The sequence below is a fragment of the Rhincodon typus genome, chromosome 9, assembly GCF_021869965.1.
Source record: "Rhincodon typus isolate 14 chromosome 9, sRhiTyp1.1, whole genome shotgun sequence".
Taxonomy (NCBI): domain Eukaryota; kingdom Metazoa; phylum Chordata; class Chondrichthyes; order Orectolobiformes; family Rhincodontidae; genus Rhincodon; species Rhincodon typus.
Genome location: NC_063340.1, coordinates 30407676 through 30424741, shown reverse-complemented (window position 1 = coordinate 30424741; position 17066 = coordinate 30407676). Strand labels below are relative to the sequence as shown.

At 40.1% G+C, this 17066-nt stretch overlaps 2 protein-coding genes across 2 annotated transcripts in view; both read right to left on the bottom strand.

The window, feature by feature from the left end:
* LOC125483990 (T-complex protein 1 subunit alpha) overlaps positions 1-482 on the bottom strand; it is a 51376-nt gene extending 50894 nt beyond the window's left edge. Inside the window, exon 1 of the mRNA XM_048600970.1 lies at positions 382-482. Within this exon, the coding sequence (XP_048456927.1) occupies positions 382-482 (101 nt within the window). The remainder of the gene's footprint in view (positions 1-381) is intronic.
* A 6431-nt stretch (positions 483-6913) lies between these two features.
* The window catches only part of LOC109918713 (tubby-related protein 4-like), a 576781-nt gene continuing 566628 nt past the window's right edge, over positions 6914-17066 (bottom strand). The window contains exon 16 of the mRNA XM_048600969.1: positions 6914-13894. Within this exon, the coding sequence (XP_048456926.1) occupies positions 13778-13894 (117 nt within the window). The 3' untranslated portion in view covers positions 6914-13777. The remainder of the gene's footprint in view (positions 13895-17066) is intronic.

Below are 17066 nucleotides of genomic sequence, written 5' to 3'. Positions count from 1 at the left end.
AATTATTGAGTGTCTTTAAGACAGAGATAGACAGGTTCTTGATTATTAAGGGGATCAGGGGTTACAGGGGTTGAGAAACATTTCAGCCATGGTCCAATGTGGGAATAGACATGACGGGCCAAATAGGCTAATTCTACTTCTCTATCTTATGGTCTGTCAGTCTGGACATATTTGTAAGGCCCGACTAAGTAAGGACAGCAGATTTCCTACCCTAAAGGACATTAGCAAACCAAATGGGATTTTACAGCAATTGACAATGGTTGCACAGTCACCAATAGGTCATCTCTTTATTCCATAGTTTATTGAATTTAAATTTCACCATCTGCTACGGTGGGATTCAAACCCATCTCCCCAGTACACTGGACTGGGATTCTGGATTACTAGTTCAGTAGCATTACCACTGAACCACCACTTCCACTTGAAGGGTCCTCTTCCATACCATCAGATCCCGTGTTCAATGGATCACTCTCCACAAATTCCATCTCTAGCACAATGCCATCATCAAGCACATCTTCCCCTCTACCTGCCCTGTCAGCATTCCAGAGGGACCATCTCTCCATGACATCCTTTATCTGCTCCATATCATAGAATCTTACAGTACAGAGCAGGCCAATCAGCCCAATGAGTCCGCACCAACCAAATGCTACTCTAAATCTACGCTATCCCACTTTGAGGTCTCCTGCCTTAACTACCCTCCCAAGCAGTGCATTCTGGATTCCCACCACCCTCTGTGTAAAAGTATTTTTCCTATAATCCCATCTAAATGTCCTTTCACCTTAAAATTGTACCCCCTTGTTGACCTTTCAACTAAGAGGATCAGCTGCTTCATATACATCACGTCCATGCCCTTTATAACCTTATACACCTCAATCAGATCTTCTCTCATCCTTCTCTGCTCTAAAGGAAACAGCTTTAGCCTATCCAGCCTCTCTTCATAGCTAAGATCCCAGGCATCCATTCCGGACAACATTCTGGTGAATCACCTCTGCACCCCGTCTGGTGCAATCACATCCTTCCAATAGTGCAGTGACCAGAACTACACACAATAGTCCAGCTGTGGCCTAACCAGTTTCATACAGCTCCAGCATAACCTCCCTGCTCTTATAATCTATGTCATGACTGATAAAGGCAAGTGTCCTGTCTGTCTTCTTAACTACCTTCTACCTGTCTTGCCACATTCAGGAATCTGTGGACAAGCACCTTAATTCCTCTGTTCTTCTGAGCTTCCTGGTGTCCTGTGATTCACTGGAAGAATTAACAAGACAAGGCAGCAATCAAAGTTCATCAGCTCACACTTATCAGTGATAATTTCCATCTGCCTCAGAACTGCCCAACTGACCAACCTTTCTATATTCTCCTGTAACCTTCTTCCTCACTGACAACTGCCGAGCCAATTTTTGTGTCATCCACAAACTTTATCATCCAACCCCTCACAGTTTCTTCTATATCCTTTATATTTATCATGAACTCAGCACAGATCCTTGTGGTACACCATTAGATACTGGCCTCCAGTCACAAAGAGCCTTCAAACACCACACTCTGCATCCTTCCACTAAGCCATTTTTGGATCCAACTTGCCAAGTTACCCTGGATACCATGTACATTTACCCTCTTTATCAGTCTCCCATGTGGGACTCAGTCAAAGGCTTTCATGAAATCCACATCAACTGCATCAACTGCACTACACCCATCTAACACTTGGCCACCTCCTCGAAAAATTCAATCAAATTTGTTAGGCATGATCTCCCTCTGACAAAGCCATGATGACTATCCCTGATCAAACTTTCAAGCGAGATTAATTCTCTCCTTCAGAATTTTCTCAAATAGTCTTCCCACCACTGATGTGAGACTCAGTGGTCTGTACTTACCTGGTTTACCTCTGCCACCCATATTCAAAATTGCAACCACATTAGCTACCCCAACATTTTATCCCCTTCCCATGGGACCTTGCAGAGAGTAACAGCTACATTTTTACTTTCTCCCTCTTCATTACACAAGACCCCAAGGTGGAATAGCAACTTACTTATACTTCTTTCGATTTGGTATATTGAATTCACTGCTGTCAATATGGTTTCCAATATGCTGAGCAGACAAAATACAGATTGACTGACTGCTTTGTAGAATACTTTTGCTTGATTGACAAGCATGACCCTGCATTTCAAGTTCCTTGTCAGTTTAACCCACCACCTTGCTGTCTCATTCACACTTCTGTTCTTGTCTTGCTGCAGTGGTCCAGTGAATCTCAGTTCAAGCCGAAGGAACAGAATCTTATCTTCCAATTAGGCATTTTGCAACAGCTAGAACTCAATGTTGAGTTCAATAATTTCAAACCATGAACTCTGTCACCAACTTGATTCATATGTTGACCATATGTTGACTTCAGCCTTATTCCTTATGTTTTCGCTTTTGAACAGAGCTGTGTCATTGAACATAGAACAGTACAGCACAGTACAGGCCCTTCGGCCCACGATGTTGTGCCGACCTTTTTATCCTACTCTACGATCAAACTACCCTGCATACCCTACATTTTACTATCATAAAGGTAGTGGTGTCATTCACTGTCACTGTGCAAATGCTTTGTTTCTTCACCAAAACAATTACCACTTTGCCTCTTATTTGAAAACATTTGTTCTTCAGCTCACCACTACCTTTAAGATAATTAGTTTCCCACAACTTATATGTAAAAATTGAACTGGAAAAGCCAATGGCAAGATTGCAGAACCTGTACTAACTCTCTGCAACTAAGGTTAGATAATCATTTTAGGAAATCTGTTCAAATATTCAATAGAGTAACAGACAAACCAAATGCAAGTTTTACTTTGTTATTGTTGTAAGTTCCAATGAAATTGGCATTGAACTTTAATATAAATACTTAAACTAATTTTCTTAAGATTATGCAGTCATTATTTTAGATTTGCATTGTTTGGCCATTTAACTGAAACATTACTATAACCACATACTTTTGTTTAAGAACCTACTTAAGAATAATACTTCTAATGAATTCAGTGAAGTTTATATTTATTTTGGGTAAAAGACTTTCATGATTGCTCAGTTAAACACAATAAAATATAAAATTTCCTGTCAACATAGAAAATGTACATATTTTCATAAAAAGAAAAGCAGCAGTAAAGGAAAGGTCACTTTTATCTTAGGAGAGACTTATAAAAAAGCTATATATATATTTAACTCTTTGTGACTATTTGGTGTAAGCTGAATATGGATGGTTAAGCCAGGAGAATAATATCTCAATATTAAACTGAAAATATGTTTATGTTCCAGTAATCCTAATTATTGGTAAATATTGTTAGAAATCTATGTATTTACATTTTGCTGAGTGAAGATTTGGATAACATCATAGTAAATGACAATTATAAATTTTGATGAAGGAGATATTTTCTGGTAGCTGTTATAAATTCTTCAGAATCTCTTATAACTAATTTCACTCTTCAAGCACCAGACCTTTTAATATTTGTTGCTTGCATCCAGGCTGAAGTACTTTGACTATGAAAAGACGGATCCATATGTCATTAGTATAAATTTCAAGTCCATTTGGAAGTTATATTTCCTCACAGAAGAATCATTGATGGATAGAAGATAAAGAATATACGTGGCCACAAGTAATAACCTCCAAGAACTAAGTTAAAGAAAACACAGTGTGGAGTTGGAGGAACACAGCAGGCCAGGCAGCATCAGAGGAGCAGGAAAGCTGACGTTTCGGGTTGGGACCCTTCTTCAGAAACGGGGGAGGGGCAAGGGAGCTCTGAAGTAAATAGAGAGAGGAGGGGTGGGGCTGGGGAAAGTAGGTGGGATCATGATAGATGATTGCAGGTAGGCAGTGGTGGGGATTGGTCAGTGAGGTGGGAGGAGTGGATAGGTGGGAGAGAAGATGGATATGTCAAGGAGGCAGGGATGAGAGGGAGGGTTGGTCATGGGATGAGGCCGAGGTTGGGGAGATTTTGAAACTAGTAAAGACCACATTGAGACCATTTGGTTGTAGGCTCCCAAAGCGGAATATGAGGTGCTGCTCATCCAGTTTCTGGATGATGTCGTTGTGACACTGGAGGAGGCCCAGGATGGACATGTTGTCCAGGGAGTGGGAGGGGGAGTTGAAGTGGTTCGTGAGTGGAAGGTGTTGTCATTTGTTGTGAACAGAACACAGGTGCTCTACAAAGCGGTCTCTGAACCTCCGCTTGGTCTCACTTGGACGCCACCTCCAGCTCCAAAATGTGTTATCTCTGACTCCAGCATTGGCAGTTCTTCCTATCTCTGACTAAGTTAAAGATATTATGTTTACTGCTTCAAGTTATCTGCACAATGCTGGTGGGGTTGTTATTGCTCTATTTTTCTGCTGATAGAAAATCTGGTAATTGAGAAATAACAGCCACTTTGTCATTGATATTTTGTCAAAGCTCAACAAAAGATTATAAAAGAATTACTGGAAGTAATGATCTATAGTTCACGAGCAGATAATAAGTAAGTGCAGATTATAATGATAAATCTCCACCCATTCTTTCGACAGGCTAAAGCTAACAGTTGAATTGTGGGCTGATAAATGTTAGGGTTATATTTGGGCCTGTATGAATAGTGAAGCTCTTTGCCAATGGTTCATCCTCATAAACTGTTAGGTCATGTTCACATGCATTAACAAACTCCAATTTGCTGTGTGGCTGCATTAAGTTTATTATTCACAAATTGAAAATGGTAAATGTGGCATTTTGCTTGTCTCTTCTCTTTAAACACAATGGGTAATGCTCTTAAATGCTCTTAAACAAAGGAATCTTAAGTTTAGAGAGCCAAGCATTTAAGTTTTGAAAGCATAGCCACAAAACGGGTCCATGCAATTTTGGAGCAGGAGACTCTCCAAAGGGGAGAGTTGGGGAAGTATAATAGGGATTCAATAACTAGAGGGACCAATGGCATCCTTGGTAAATAGAGTGAGGGCCCCACTCGTTTCAGAGTGAGGGACATCTTGAAATGAGTCAAAAGGATAGTACAGATGAACATTATAGAAAAAGTAGCTAAGACGTACTGTTTGAACAAAACCAAGAACCAGGAGCGAAAGAACAAGATATCAAGAGGTATAATCTTTTGGCAATTGCCATGTACAAACTGGAGTAGGGATAAGCAGATTAGAGGGGTCAATACATGGCCAGAAGCATGGTGGGAAAGGGTGTAAATATTTGATGAGGCACTGCCACTGCTATTCGAACAGGGAGGAACTATACCATTGGTACAAGCTTCACTAGTTGAAGAATAAATGGTCCACCAGGATTTTAACTTAGTAAATTATGGTGAGTTGGCATGAAGGGCTCAGGTGGAAGCTATATTACACCATTCATACACAAAAAAGGGAGAGCGTGGAATAAAAATTGAAAACTGTACTTAGAGATAATGGGACAATGAGAAGTTGCAGATGGAAATAAGAACCATGCTAATAAAACATTAAAGCAAAAGGAAAGGTAGGCGGTGCATTCAAATGCAATTATAAAAAAAAGAATGAATTCACATGAAAGCCAATATATGGCTACAAAACATTTGGATCTGCAAATTAAATATCCTAGGTTGTATGATTTGCAGGAAAGATGCAAAAAATGGTAGCAGGAAGGCATGACATTACTGATTAAGGTTAAATCACTTCAACATTACAAGAGGATATAACAAGTAGTGAGCAGGCAAAAGAGGACTTTGCGTAGAATTAAAAACACACAAAAAGGTTTAAGAATATACTAGGAGTTTAGAGCTTCTTGGTAGCAATTGTGATCTGGTAGTATGATTATCTCTAAAGGTAAGGCAAGCATGGAGCAGAGGCAGCATAGTTTTAGGGGGGAATTTTAACTTATACAGATTGGAAGAGCATGTTTTGGAAAAGTAGAAAAATTTGAGAATGTTCAGGGAGGTTTCCATAGAGCCACAGAGATGTACAGCAGAGAAACAGACCCTTCGGTCCAAATCGTCCATGCTGACCAGATATCCTAAATTAATCTAGTCTCATTTGCCAGCATTTCACCCATATTCCTCCAAACCCTTCCCATTTATATACCCATCCAGATGTTTTTTGAATGTTGTAATTGTACCAGCTTCCACCACCTCCTGTGACAGCTATTTCCATACACGCATCACCCTCTGAGTAAAAAAGTTGCCCATTAAGTCCCTTTTAACTCTTTCCCATTCTCACCTTAAACCTATGCCCTCTAATTTTCGACTTCCCTATCCTAGGGAAAAAGACCCTATCCCTGCTCCTCATGATTTTATAAACTTTTATAAGGTCGCCCCTCAGCCTCCAATGTTCCAGGGAAAATACTAGCAGCCTTTCAGCCTCTCCCTATAGCTCAAACCCTGGCAACATCCTTGAAAATCTTTTCTGAACACTTTCAAGTTTCACAACATCTTTCTATAGCAGGGAGACCAGGACTGAATGCAGTATTTGAAAAGTGACCTCACCAATGTCCTATAAACTGCAACATAACATCCCAACTCCTCTACTCAATGCACTGATCAATAAAGGCAAGCATACCAAACACCTTCTTCACTTCCTGAGGCTGAACAGTCTCTTTCATAAATTTAACATAATTTTGCTTTTGTACTGCATGCTCTTTTTAATAAGGTCTTTAGGTACTGTATTCTTTATTAATCACTCCCTCAAGTTTTCTGCAGCACTATGTCCTAGAGCCAACAAGGGGGCATACTACTTTGAGCAATGAGCAAGATTTTGGAAACAGCTTAACAGAGCATAAATATTTATTTAATAACAACTATACTGCAAGTTTAATAGAACGTTTGAAAATAAGAAATGCAAAACAGCCTTCAGGATTCTATATTTATGTAAGGCTTATACTATGAGAGGAACATTAAACCAGGTAAACCTGTTAATGGAAGAAGATCAGCGAGACGTTCAAAAATAAATTGTGATACTGTGTCAATTTACACATCTAGATGGCTAGAATTGTACTTCCTGAAGAAAACAGGCCAACTAAAGAGGTTACGAGACAACTTAAAATGAAAACATAACTTTTATTTTAAAAAGGCACAAATCTGGCAAAGAGATCAAATGATGACAAAACAAGAAGAGCTACATAAAGGGAATATAAAAATGAATTACATAGAATATCAAAATCAACACACTTTTTTCAGAATTATATAAGGAAACAGAAAGAAGTCAGGTGCAAAGTGGATCCTTTGAGAACTCATAATGGTAGTCTATCCTTGGAAATAGCAAACAATATTCACAAGAGAAGAAATATGGTTTCCAAGAGGTAAAATTTTAAGTTGCGCGCTTGTGGGTAATATCAACAGAAGTGAAGGCTCACCCAGTCTTGGTCAGCCTTATTGTCCATAAAAATTGCATGCCTGCCAGCCAGCCAATTAACAGAATGGTTCTCCAGAAGAACTATAAGCTCAGAGAAGGCGAGAAGGAAGTGACGGGGGCTGGCATGAGTGAAAGTGGGGTAGGGAGCAGATGATGGAATGCCAGTAGCATGTGTGAGTGAAGGGGAGAGCCGGAAGGAGAAATGCAGATTGCAATTTAGAAAGGCATTGAAGTTCAGCTGCAGGCAGAGGGAAAACCTTAAATGCTCAAAAGACTGGTCAATAAGGTCTAAGCTTTATACGCAAGAAGGGCGTGAAGATGGTTATCAAAACCATCTAGTCTCTAGCAGTGTGAATGCACATGGTTAACCCTCACAATTTAATCTCTTTCTCTGAAGTCTGTCCCGAACACCAGGATTAGACTAATTAGCTTTGTTCTTCGAATAAAAGGGACAGTAGCAATATCGATACAAAATTGGCTGAGTGACAGGAAACAGAGAGTAATGGCTAACAGATGCTTTTGGACTTGGAAAAAAATTTCCAGTGGAGCTCTCCATGGGTCATTGTGGGACTCTTGCCTTTCTTTGACATATTAATGATGTAGACTTTAGTGAACAGTGCACAATTTCAACATTTGCAGATGACACAATTCCTGGAATCATTGTAAACTATGAAGAGGATAGTGTAGAACATTAGAAGAAGACAGACAGGTATGCGGAGTGAGAAGATAGATGGTAAATAAAGTTCAATACAGTGTAGTGTGAGGTGACACATTTCGGTAGCAAGAACACGGAATGACAATATAAAGAAAAGCAAACAACTCTAAAGGTAGTGCGGGAGCAGAGGAACCTGGATGTCCGTGTGCATAAGTCATTAAAGGTGGCAGGGTAGATTGAAGGAGTGATTAATAAAGAATACACTACCTCGAGGCTTTATTAATAGGAGCATGGATTACAAAAGCAAGATTATGTTAAATTTATGAAGTCGATTGTTCAGCCTCAGTTGGCATAATGTGTTCAGTTTGGGTACTGAACTTTACAAGGAATGGGAAGGCATTGGAGAGAGTTTAGGAGAGGTTTATGAGAATGGCTGAAGGGAAGAGTAATTTCAGTTATGAAGACTGCAGAAGTTGAGACCCTTTTCCTTGGAAAGAGAAAGCTGAGAGGAAATATAATTGAAGATTCAAAATAAGGTCTGGACAGAGTAAGTAAGGAGAAAATGATCCCACTTGTGAAAGGATCAAGAACAAGAGGGCACACACTTAATAAGTAATTAAGAAAAGAAACAAAAGTGATAAGAAAAAAAACCTGTTCACACAACAGTGGTCAGGGACAGAGAAAATAGATGCTCATTCAAGGCTTTCAAAAGGAGCATTAGATGATCATTTGATAAGGAATAAATTGCAGGGTCACAAAAAGGAAGGAGAATGGTACTGAGATCCTTATTTGCAGAGCTAGTACAGACATGATGGGCTGAATGGCCTTTTTCTGTGTTATATCAATTTTTTAATCCTGAAAACATGAATAGAGATGGCAAAGTGGTTCAAATATTCAACTGAGATTGTCTTAATGTGAAAGAATTTGATGGGATGTAATTTAGCTATATGGGACGTTAGTTAAGCCACATTTGGAATAATGTACACAGGCTTGTTGCCTCAGTACAATAAGAATGTGGAGACTTTGGAGAGAGTACAGAAATACTTTACCAGGATGTTGCTAGTTTGGAGGGTATTAACTATGAGGAGAGTTTGGACGAACTTGGTTTGTTTTCACTTGAACATTGAAAGATGAGGGGCGACCTGTTATAAATTTACAAAATTATGACAGTCATGGATAGAATGGATAGCCAGAGTCTTTTTTTCCAGGGTACGATTGTCAATTACTAGGGGACATAAGTTTAAGATAAAAGAGGGTAAGCTTAAAGATGTGAGAGGCAAGTATTTTTATTTACACACAGGGAGCAAAGAGCTTGGAATGCAGTGCCAGAGGAAGTGGTGGAGACAGATACAATAGCAGATAAATGAATAGGCAGGGAATAGAGGGATATGGATGTCGTACAAACAAAGGTTTTTAGTCTACAAAGACATTGTATGTCGGCGCAGTCTTGGTGGACCGAAGGGTCTCTTCTGATGCAGTACTGTTCCTTATACTTTGTATTCTTTTGGGGCGGGATTTTTAAAGTGCATCTAAGAGAGCTTCTTGTGCCAGTATGCAGATAGTCCTACTAGAGATGGGGCAATGTTTGACCTAATCCTAAGAAATGAAGCTGGTCAAGTGGGTGAAGTTTCAGTGGGTGAGCACTTTGGGGATAGTAACCTTAAATTTCAATAACATCGTGGAAAGGAATAAGGATAATGCAGAAGTTACGTCCCTAAATTGGGGGAAGGCCAATTTCAATATCATTTGACAGGATCCGAATGAGAGCAGCTACTTGTAAATAAGTCTACATTTGGAAAGTGGGAATATTTTAATAGTAGTTTAAAAGTGAGAATTCAGGGTCAGCACATTCCTCGAAAATAAATAGTTAGGGCAGCCAGTCCAGGGAACCCTGGATGTCAAGGGATGTCGAGGGCTTGGTAAAGAAAAAGGAGGAAGTATATGTTAGGTATAGCACATTTAAAAAACAGGGAGGCCCTTCAAAAGGATAGTGAGTGTGGGAGGTTGCTTAAAAAAGAAATTTGGTGGGTATATTAAGAGTAAGAGGATTACCAGAGAAAGAATGTGGCCTGGAGGAACACACAGCAGGTCAGGCAGCATCAGAGGAGCAGAAAAGTCGATGTTTTGAGTCAGGATCCTCTGATGTTGCCTGCCCAGTTGTGTGTTCCTCCAGCTCCACTCTGACTCCAGCATCTGCAGGTCTTGCTACCATTAAAGAATGGGGCCTATTAGAGACAAAAGGGGCAATCTGTGCATGGAACCAGAGGATGTAGCCAAGATCTTAAATGAATATTTCTCATTTGTATTCACAGAGGAGGACATTGTAGCCAGGGATTTCAGTTGGGATGGTGTGATTTTAGAACAATGCTAAGATTAATAAGAGGAGGTAATAGAGTGCATAAATTCCCAGGGCCTTTTGAGATGTATCCCAGGCTGTTATGGGAGGCAATTGAGAAGATGGCTGAGGCCCTGGTGAGATACTTAAACTTTACTGGTCACAAATGAAGTGCCGGATGACTGAAAGATTCCTTTGTGGTTCCCTTATTCACTGGGGCAGCAGGGACAGACCGCATAGAATCCCTAACAGTGTGGAAATAGGCCCCTTGGCCCAACAAGTCCACACCGACCCTCAGAGCATCCCACCTAGACCCACTCCCCTATAACTCACCTAATCTACACATCTCTGAACACTATGGGCAGTTTAGCATGGCCATTCCACCTAGACTGCATATCTTTGGACTGTGGGAGGAAACCGGAGCACCCGGAGGAAACCCACGCAGACATGGAAAAAATGTGCAAACTCCACACAGACAGTCGCCCGAGGGTGGAATTGAACTCGGGTCCCTGGCGCTGTGAGGCAGCAGTGCTGAGCCACTGAGCCACCATGCCACATAATTACATGTCAGTTCATCTGACCTCAGTGTAGGGAAATTATTTGAAAAAATCCTGAGGGACAAGATCAATCAACACTTGGAGAGACAGGGATTGATCAGAGATAGTCAGCATGGAGATTTTCCAGGACATAGCCCGGGGTGACAAGTCTCAGTTTTGAGAAACTGGATAGACTGGGTGTGTCTTCCTTACAGCAGAGGAGACTGAGGAATGATCTTACTGAGGTATACAAAATTATGAGTGGCAGAGACAAGTAGATTGTGAGAATCTTTTCCCTGTGGCAGACATATGTGTGACATGCTTTTCAGACTGGAGGCCAGTGACTAGTGGTGTGCCTCAGGGATCTGTGCTGGGTCCACTGCTTTTTGTCATTTATATAAATGATTTGGGTGTGAACATAGGCAGTATGGTTAGTGAGTTTGCAGATGACACCTAAATTGGAGGTGTAATGGACAGCGAAGTAGGTTCTCTCAGAGTACAATGGGATCTTGATCGATGGGCCAATGGGCCGAGGAGTGCATATGGATTTTAATTTAGGTAAATGTGAGGTGCTGCATTTTGGAAAGGCAAAACAGGGCAGAACTTACACACTTAATGGTAAGGTCCTGGGGAGAGTTGCTGAACAAAGAGACCTTGGAGTGCAGATTCATAGTTCCCTGAAAGTGGAGCCGCAGGTAGAGAGGATAGTGAAGAATGCGTTTGGCATGCTTGCCTTTATTGGTCATTGCACTGAGTATAAGAGTTGGGAGGTCATGTTGCAGCTGTACAGAACATTAGTTAGGCCACTTTTGGAATACTGCAATCAATTCTGATCTCCCTGCTATAGGAAGGATGTTGTGAAGCTTGAAAGGGTTCAGAAAAGATTAACAAGGATGTTGCCAGGATTCGAGGGTTTGAGCTATAGGGACAGGCTGAATAGGCTGGGGCCATTCTTACTGTAGCGTTGGAGGTTGAGGAGTGACCTTATACATGTTTACAAAATCATGAGGGGCAAGAATAGGGTAAATAGACAAAATCTCTGCCATTGGGAAGTCCAAAACTAGAGGGCATAGGTATAAGGTGAGAGAGGAAAGATTTAAAAGGGACCTAAGGGGTGTGTATGGAATGAGCTGCCAGAGGAAATGGTAGAGACTGGAACAATTAAAACATTTAAAAGGCAGCTGGTTGGGTAAATGAAGAGGAAGGGATATGGGCTAAATGCTGGCAAATGGGACTAGATTTATCTAGGATATCTGGTCAGCATGGACAAGTTGGACTGAAGGGTCTGTTTCTGTACACCTCTATGATTCTATCACTCAGAGGTCACAAGTTTGAGGTGAAGATCAAGTGGTTTAGAGGGGAGAAGAGGAAAGCTTATTCATCTACGGGGTAGCAGAAATATGGGAAGTGCTACCTGAGAAGGTGGTGGAAGCGGGCACTCTTGCAAAATTTAAGAAAAGTCTGGATTGACACTTAAAATTCCAGGGCATAGTAGACTATGGACTAAATGCAGGTAAATGGATTAGTGTAGCTTGGTGTTTGTTGGTTGGCATAGACATGGTGGGCCGAAGGGCCTGTTTCTATGCTGTATGAATCTCTTTATAACTCAATAACCAATCAGGAATTCAGGTCAACAACTTATTTAAAAGGACAATGGTGAGAATGAAAATTTTAGAGATGTATTTATGGAGCAAGACTGATACTGTTTCTTGGGTCTAATGACATAATGGTGCCAAGGATCATCTAGGGCACAAGTACTACTACAGATCTTATAGACCAAATGGCCTTTTGCTGTCGTATAACATTTAAATGTTTGAACTATTGCTGATGCTTACAAATCCCTAATGTTAATGGAAAATGTCAATCCAAGTTGAGTGAGGATAATAATAATTCTACATTTCTATAAAATCTATTTTTATTTCATCTTGTAAGCAAGTTGTCTGAATCCAAACTCATGATGCTAGCTGGAAGTTACTTCCAAAATTAAATTTAAAATATTCATGACTTAGCAACACAACAAACATTAACCATATTCAAATTACCTAAACCCCATGACAGCAAGCAGTACCACTTTCCACATCAGTTCACATCTGCATCACCATCTAAATTAAATGTAGAAAAAAGCTATCTAAGAAAATGTAGAAACAGTAGCATAGTCTCTAGCATTGCATATTTAAAAACATTTGGTCCCCCTACTTTACAGATATAACCTAAAATTGGTAATTTGCTTATCAATTTGGAAAACAATTCGCTATCAGGGATACATGTGTGCTTAGCTCGTCATTAGAAACAAAGAAAAACTGAAAGTAATAAAACTTGATAAAATGTCCAACTGAAATGATATTTAGCACTAAAACAGCTCAACAGAAACACAAAACATTAATTTCAAAACAATGACTATTAAAACTTTCTATCTCAAAAACACTTTTGAAGATTTCAATGTCCTTGTAGTTTCAACTTAGGAGCATATTAAATTGTTCTTTCCAGTGCTCAATAGTATTGACACAACCTAGCTATCTACTAATACCATAGTCAAAAGTCAATCGTTCCGGTTCCCAGGAATCCTATGTGTTATTCAAGTATTATTACTCTTACTAAAAAAAGTTGCAAAGAAAGCAAGTTTCTGTATTTGTTATAGGAAAAAAGAAAATTACACCATAATGTAAGGCCTTCTAGTTAACAAGTAAACTTATTCTACTGGGTTATTCAAACAAGCATGGAAAGGTCTACAGAACAGCAAGGTTCCTGAACTGTAATCATCATAGCATGCATCTGAAAAGCATGCTCTTCTGCCTTCCTGTTACTTCAAGACTAAATAGATGATCTGCGATCCTTTAAAGTGAAAGACAGCGATGTGGCTGCCCAGACCAATTCAGTCAGTACTTTCAACATACATTCTGGAATTTTTGATCCTCAGCTCCAGAAAGCACTTTAGTTCTTCCCATTCATTTCAGTCGCTGTGTAACATTTGCTAATGCAACAGCAAAAGCTTGTACTGCAGAAAATGGATACTGAAAATCCAAGATGTATGCATTACCATCAATCCTTCCAAATTGCATCACCTGCAAAAGAAAATAAATTACAGGCGTTGATAAAAGAGCATTTTTTTTCAATTTGAAAAGCATCGGAAGTGGATCAAAGTTCAGTAAATGAACCGATTGTTTAAAGACTTACAGCATGGTATTATCTTTATTTTAGCTATTGTTCAATTAGCTGTTTAATTTTTAAAATTAATTAACCTATTGAACAACACGTTTTGATTACCGGCACCATAATATGCTCTGTATGTATCCCAGGTACCACCTGCATCATTTTAAGATTAAGATTCATCAATCATTAATAAGTGGATTGTGATACTGACGGAATACCTTTCAGTACTCTCTTTCATGTAAACTGCAGTAGATTATTTACTATCAGTTGTTTGCTTCACAAGAATTTCTTTAATCAAGAGCTTGGTTTTTAGCATCTATCAAAGGCAATGTTTGCTTTGTGTATTTTGATTTGATTTCCTTTCCTTTCATGGAGGAAATAAATAGTCTTCATTTAGAACTTCCTTGAGGCAGCAGTACCAATACCTGAAAAATTAGAAATCCGCTTTGGGAAGTTCATATAGTGTGCAAGTTTATTTACATTATTTGCCAGACTAATATCCTTTCGATTTCATTGATTGTCACTGCTTCCACCATCTTTAGAGGCAGTATTATCACTTACTGTGTAAAAGAACTTACCTGACATCCCATGTTGCTCACTTTGATTGGTTGGAGGTGAGACTTTTCTTTCATGGGAGGAAGTCCTAAGGATTTAGCCTGCCAGGTTTTTTTCCCTTTCCCTGATCTCAGCCACAATGGAAGTAGATTAGGCAATAATTGCACTGGGGACAAGAGGGAAGGCAGCACGAAGTGGGAGCCTCTAAAATTCTGCACCAAGTGTCTGTGGGGATCTATTGGGTATTGTGTCATAAGGTCTACATTTTTAACACAGAAGAGAATGGTGAAGTTTGAGGTGGAACAATCTAAAATAAAACCTTTTAATGGGAAGAGGCATGAATGACTGATTGAAGACAAAATGTCTTAAAAATGAATGGCCAAAGATAAAACAGTCTGAATTTATTTTGTGGCAAGGAACATCATCATTGGAGATCTATAGTGAATGCAAATCCCTCTAGGCTACTTTACATGGGTGGAATTATTAAACTTCAAGTGGATAGAAACATCAATTTTCTCCTTTTTTATATCTACAACCTTGACTGTGAATCAGTGCATTTGTATCAAATCACCAGTGTGATCTTAGTATTCAATGCAATTTGGACATGAAATACAGGATGAAATCGCGGCATGGGGCTCAGTGGTTAGCACTACTGCCTCACAGCGCCACGGACCCAGGTTCGATTCCAGCCTTGGGCGACTGTGTGGAGTTTGCACATTCTCCTCGTGTCCTGCGTGGGCTTCCTCCAGGTGCTCTGGTTTCCTCCCACAGTCCAAAGATGTGCAGGGTAGGTGGATTGGCCATGCTAAATTGCACATAGTGCACATAGGGATGTTTAGGTAGATGGGTTAGACATGGGAAATCAGGGGTAGGGGAAATGGATCTGGGTCAGATGCTCTTCAGAGAGGCGATGTGGACTTCTTGGGTCGAATGGCCTGTTTCCACACTGTAGGGATTCTGTGAACAATACTGAACATGACCTTTCTGGATTATGTATTGTGAAACAAAGTAAAGGACTATAACAGTGCTTAGCGAAGTATTTTCCAAGATGACCCCACTTACCATCAGGGTAATTGGGGATGGGCAAAAAATGTGAGTGTCAGATAGGTGATACCAAAGGAACTAAGGCAGAGCAAGTGACTGAGATGTTAGCGGGGGAAAGCTTTGGGTCCAGAGACCATAGTTATGGAAAGGATAGGCCTGATGCACAATTTAAAATTCAAAATTGGGGCAAGGCCAATTTTGATAATATCAGACAGGAAGTTTCAGAAGTTGATTGGGGGTGGGGAGACTATTCTCAGGTAAAGGGACATCTGGCAAGAGGGAAGCTTTCAAAACTGAGATAGTGAGAGTTCAGGGCTGGCATGTTCCTGTTAATGTGAAGGGCAAGGCTGGCAGAAGTAGGAAACATTGGATGACCAGGCATATTCAGGCTCTGGTCAAGAAAAAGGAGGAGGCATGTGTCAGAGGATCAAGTGAATCCCTTGAGCAATACAGGGGAACAGAAGTACACTTAAAAGGGAAATCAAGAGGGCAAAAAAGGGGAAATGAGATAGCTTTGGCAGATAAGGTTAAGGAGAATCCAAAGAGATTCTGGAAGTAGATTAAAGGCAAAAGCATAACGAGGGAGAGAATAGGTCCCCTTAAAGATCAACGAGGTTATTTTTGTGTGGAACCTCAGGAGATGGCTGAGATCGTAAACAGATATTTTGCATCAGTATTTACTGTGGAGAAAGATATGGAAGCTAGGAAACTTGAGGAAACAAATATTGATTTCTTGAAAAAGAGTCCATATTACAGGTGAAGGTTTTGGAGGTCTAAAAATGCATAAAGGTAGATAAATCCCTGGGACCTGATCAAGTGTATCCGAAGACATTGTGACATCTAGGGAAGAAATTGCAGGCCACTAACAGAGATAATCATATTATCAACAACTACAGGTGAGGTGGTGGATGACTGCAGGGTGGCTAAAGTTGTGCCATTATTCAAGAAAGGCTGCAAGGAAAAGCCAGGGAACTATAGACTAGTGAGCCTGGCAACGTGGTGAGTAATTTGCTGGAGTGGGTTCTGAGAGACAGGATCCACATGCATTTGGACAGGCAAGGACTGCTTAGGATTAGTCACATAGCTTTGTGCATGGGAAATTGTGTCTCATGAATTTGATTCAGGCTTTTGAAGAGATGACCAAGAAGAAAGATGAAGGCAAAGCGGTAGATGTTGTCTACAAGGACTTTAGCAAGGCATTTGACAAGGTTCCGCATGGTAGACTGGTTAGTCAGATTAGATCACACTGGGATCCAGGGAGAGTTAACTAACTGGATTCAAAATTGACTTGACAGTAAGAGACAAAGCCTGGTGGTTGAAGGTTGTTGTTCAGACTGGAGGCCTGTGATCAGCACTGTTGTTCATCATTTATATAAACAATTTGGATGAGAATATAGGAGATATGGTTGGTAAGTTTGTGGATGACACCAATATTGTGGTAAACAGAGAGTGAAGAAGGTTATCTAAGAGTACAATAGGATCTTG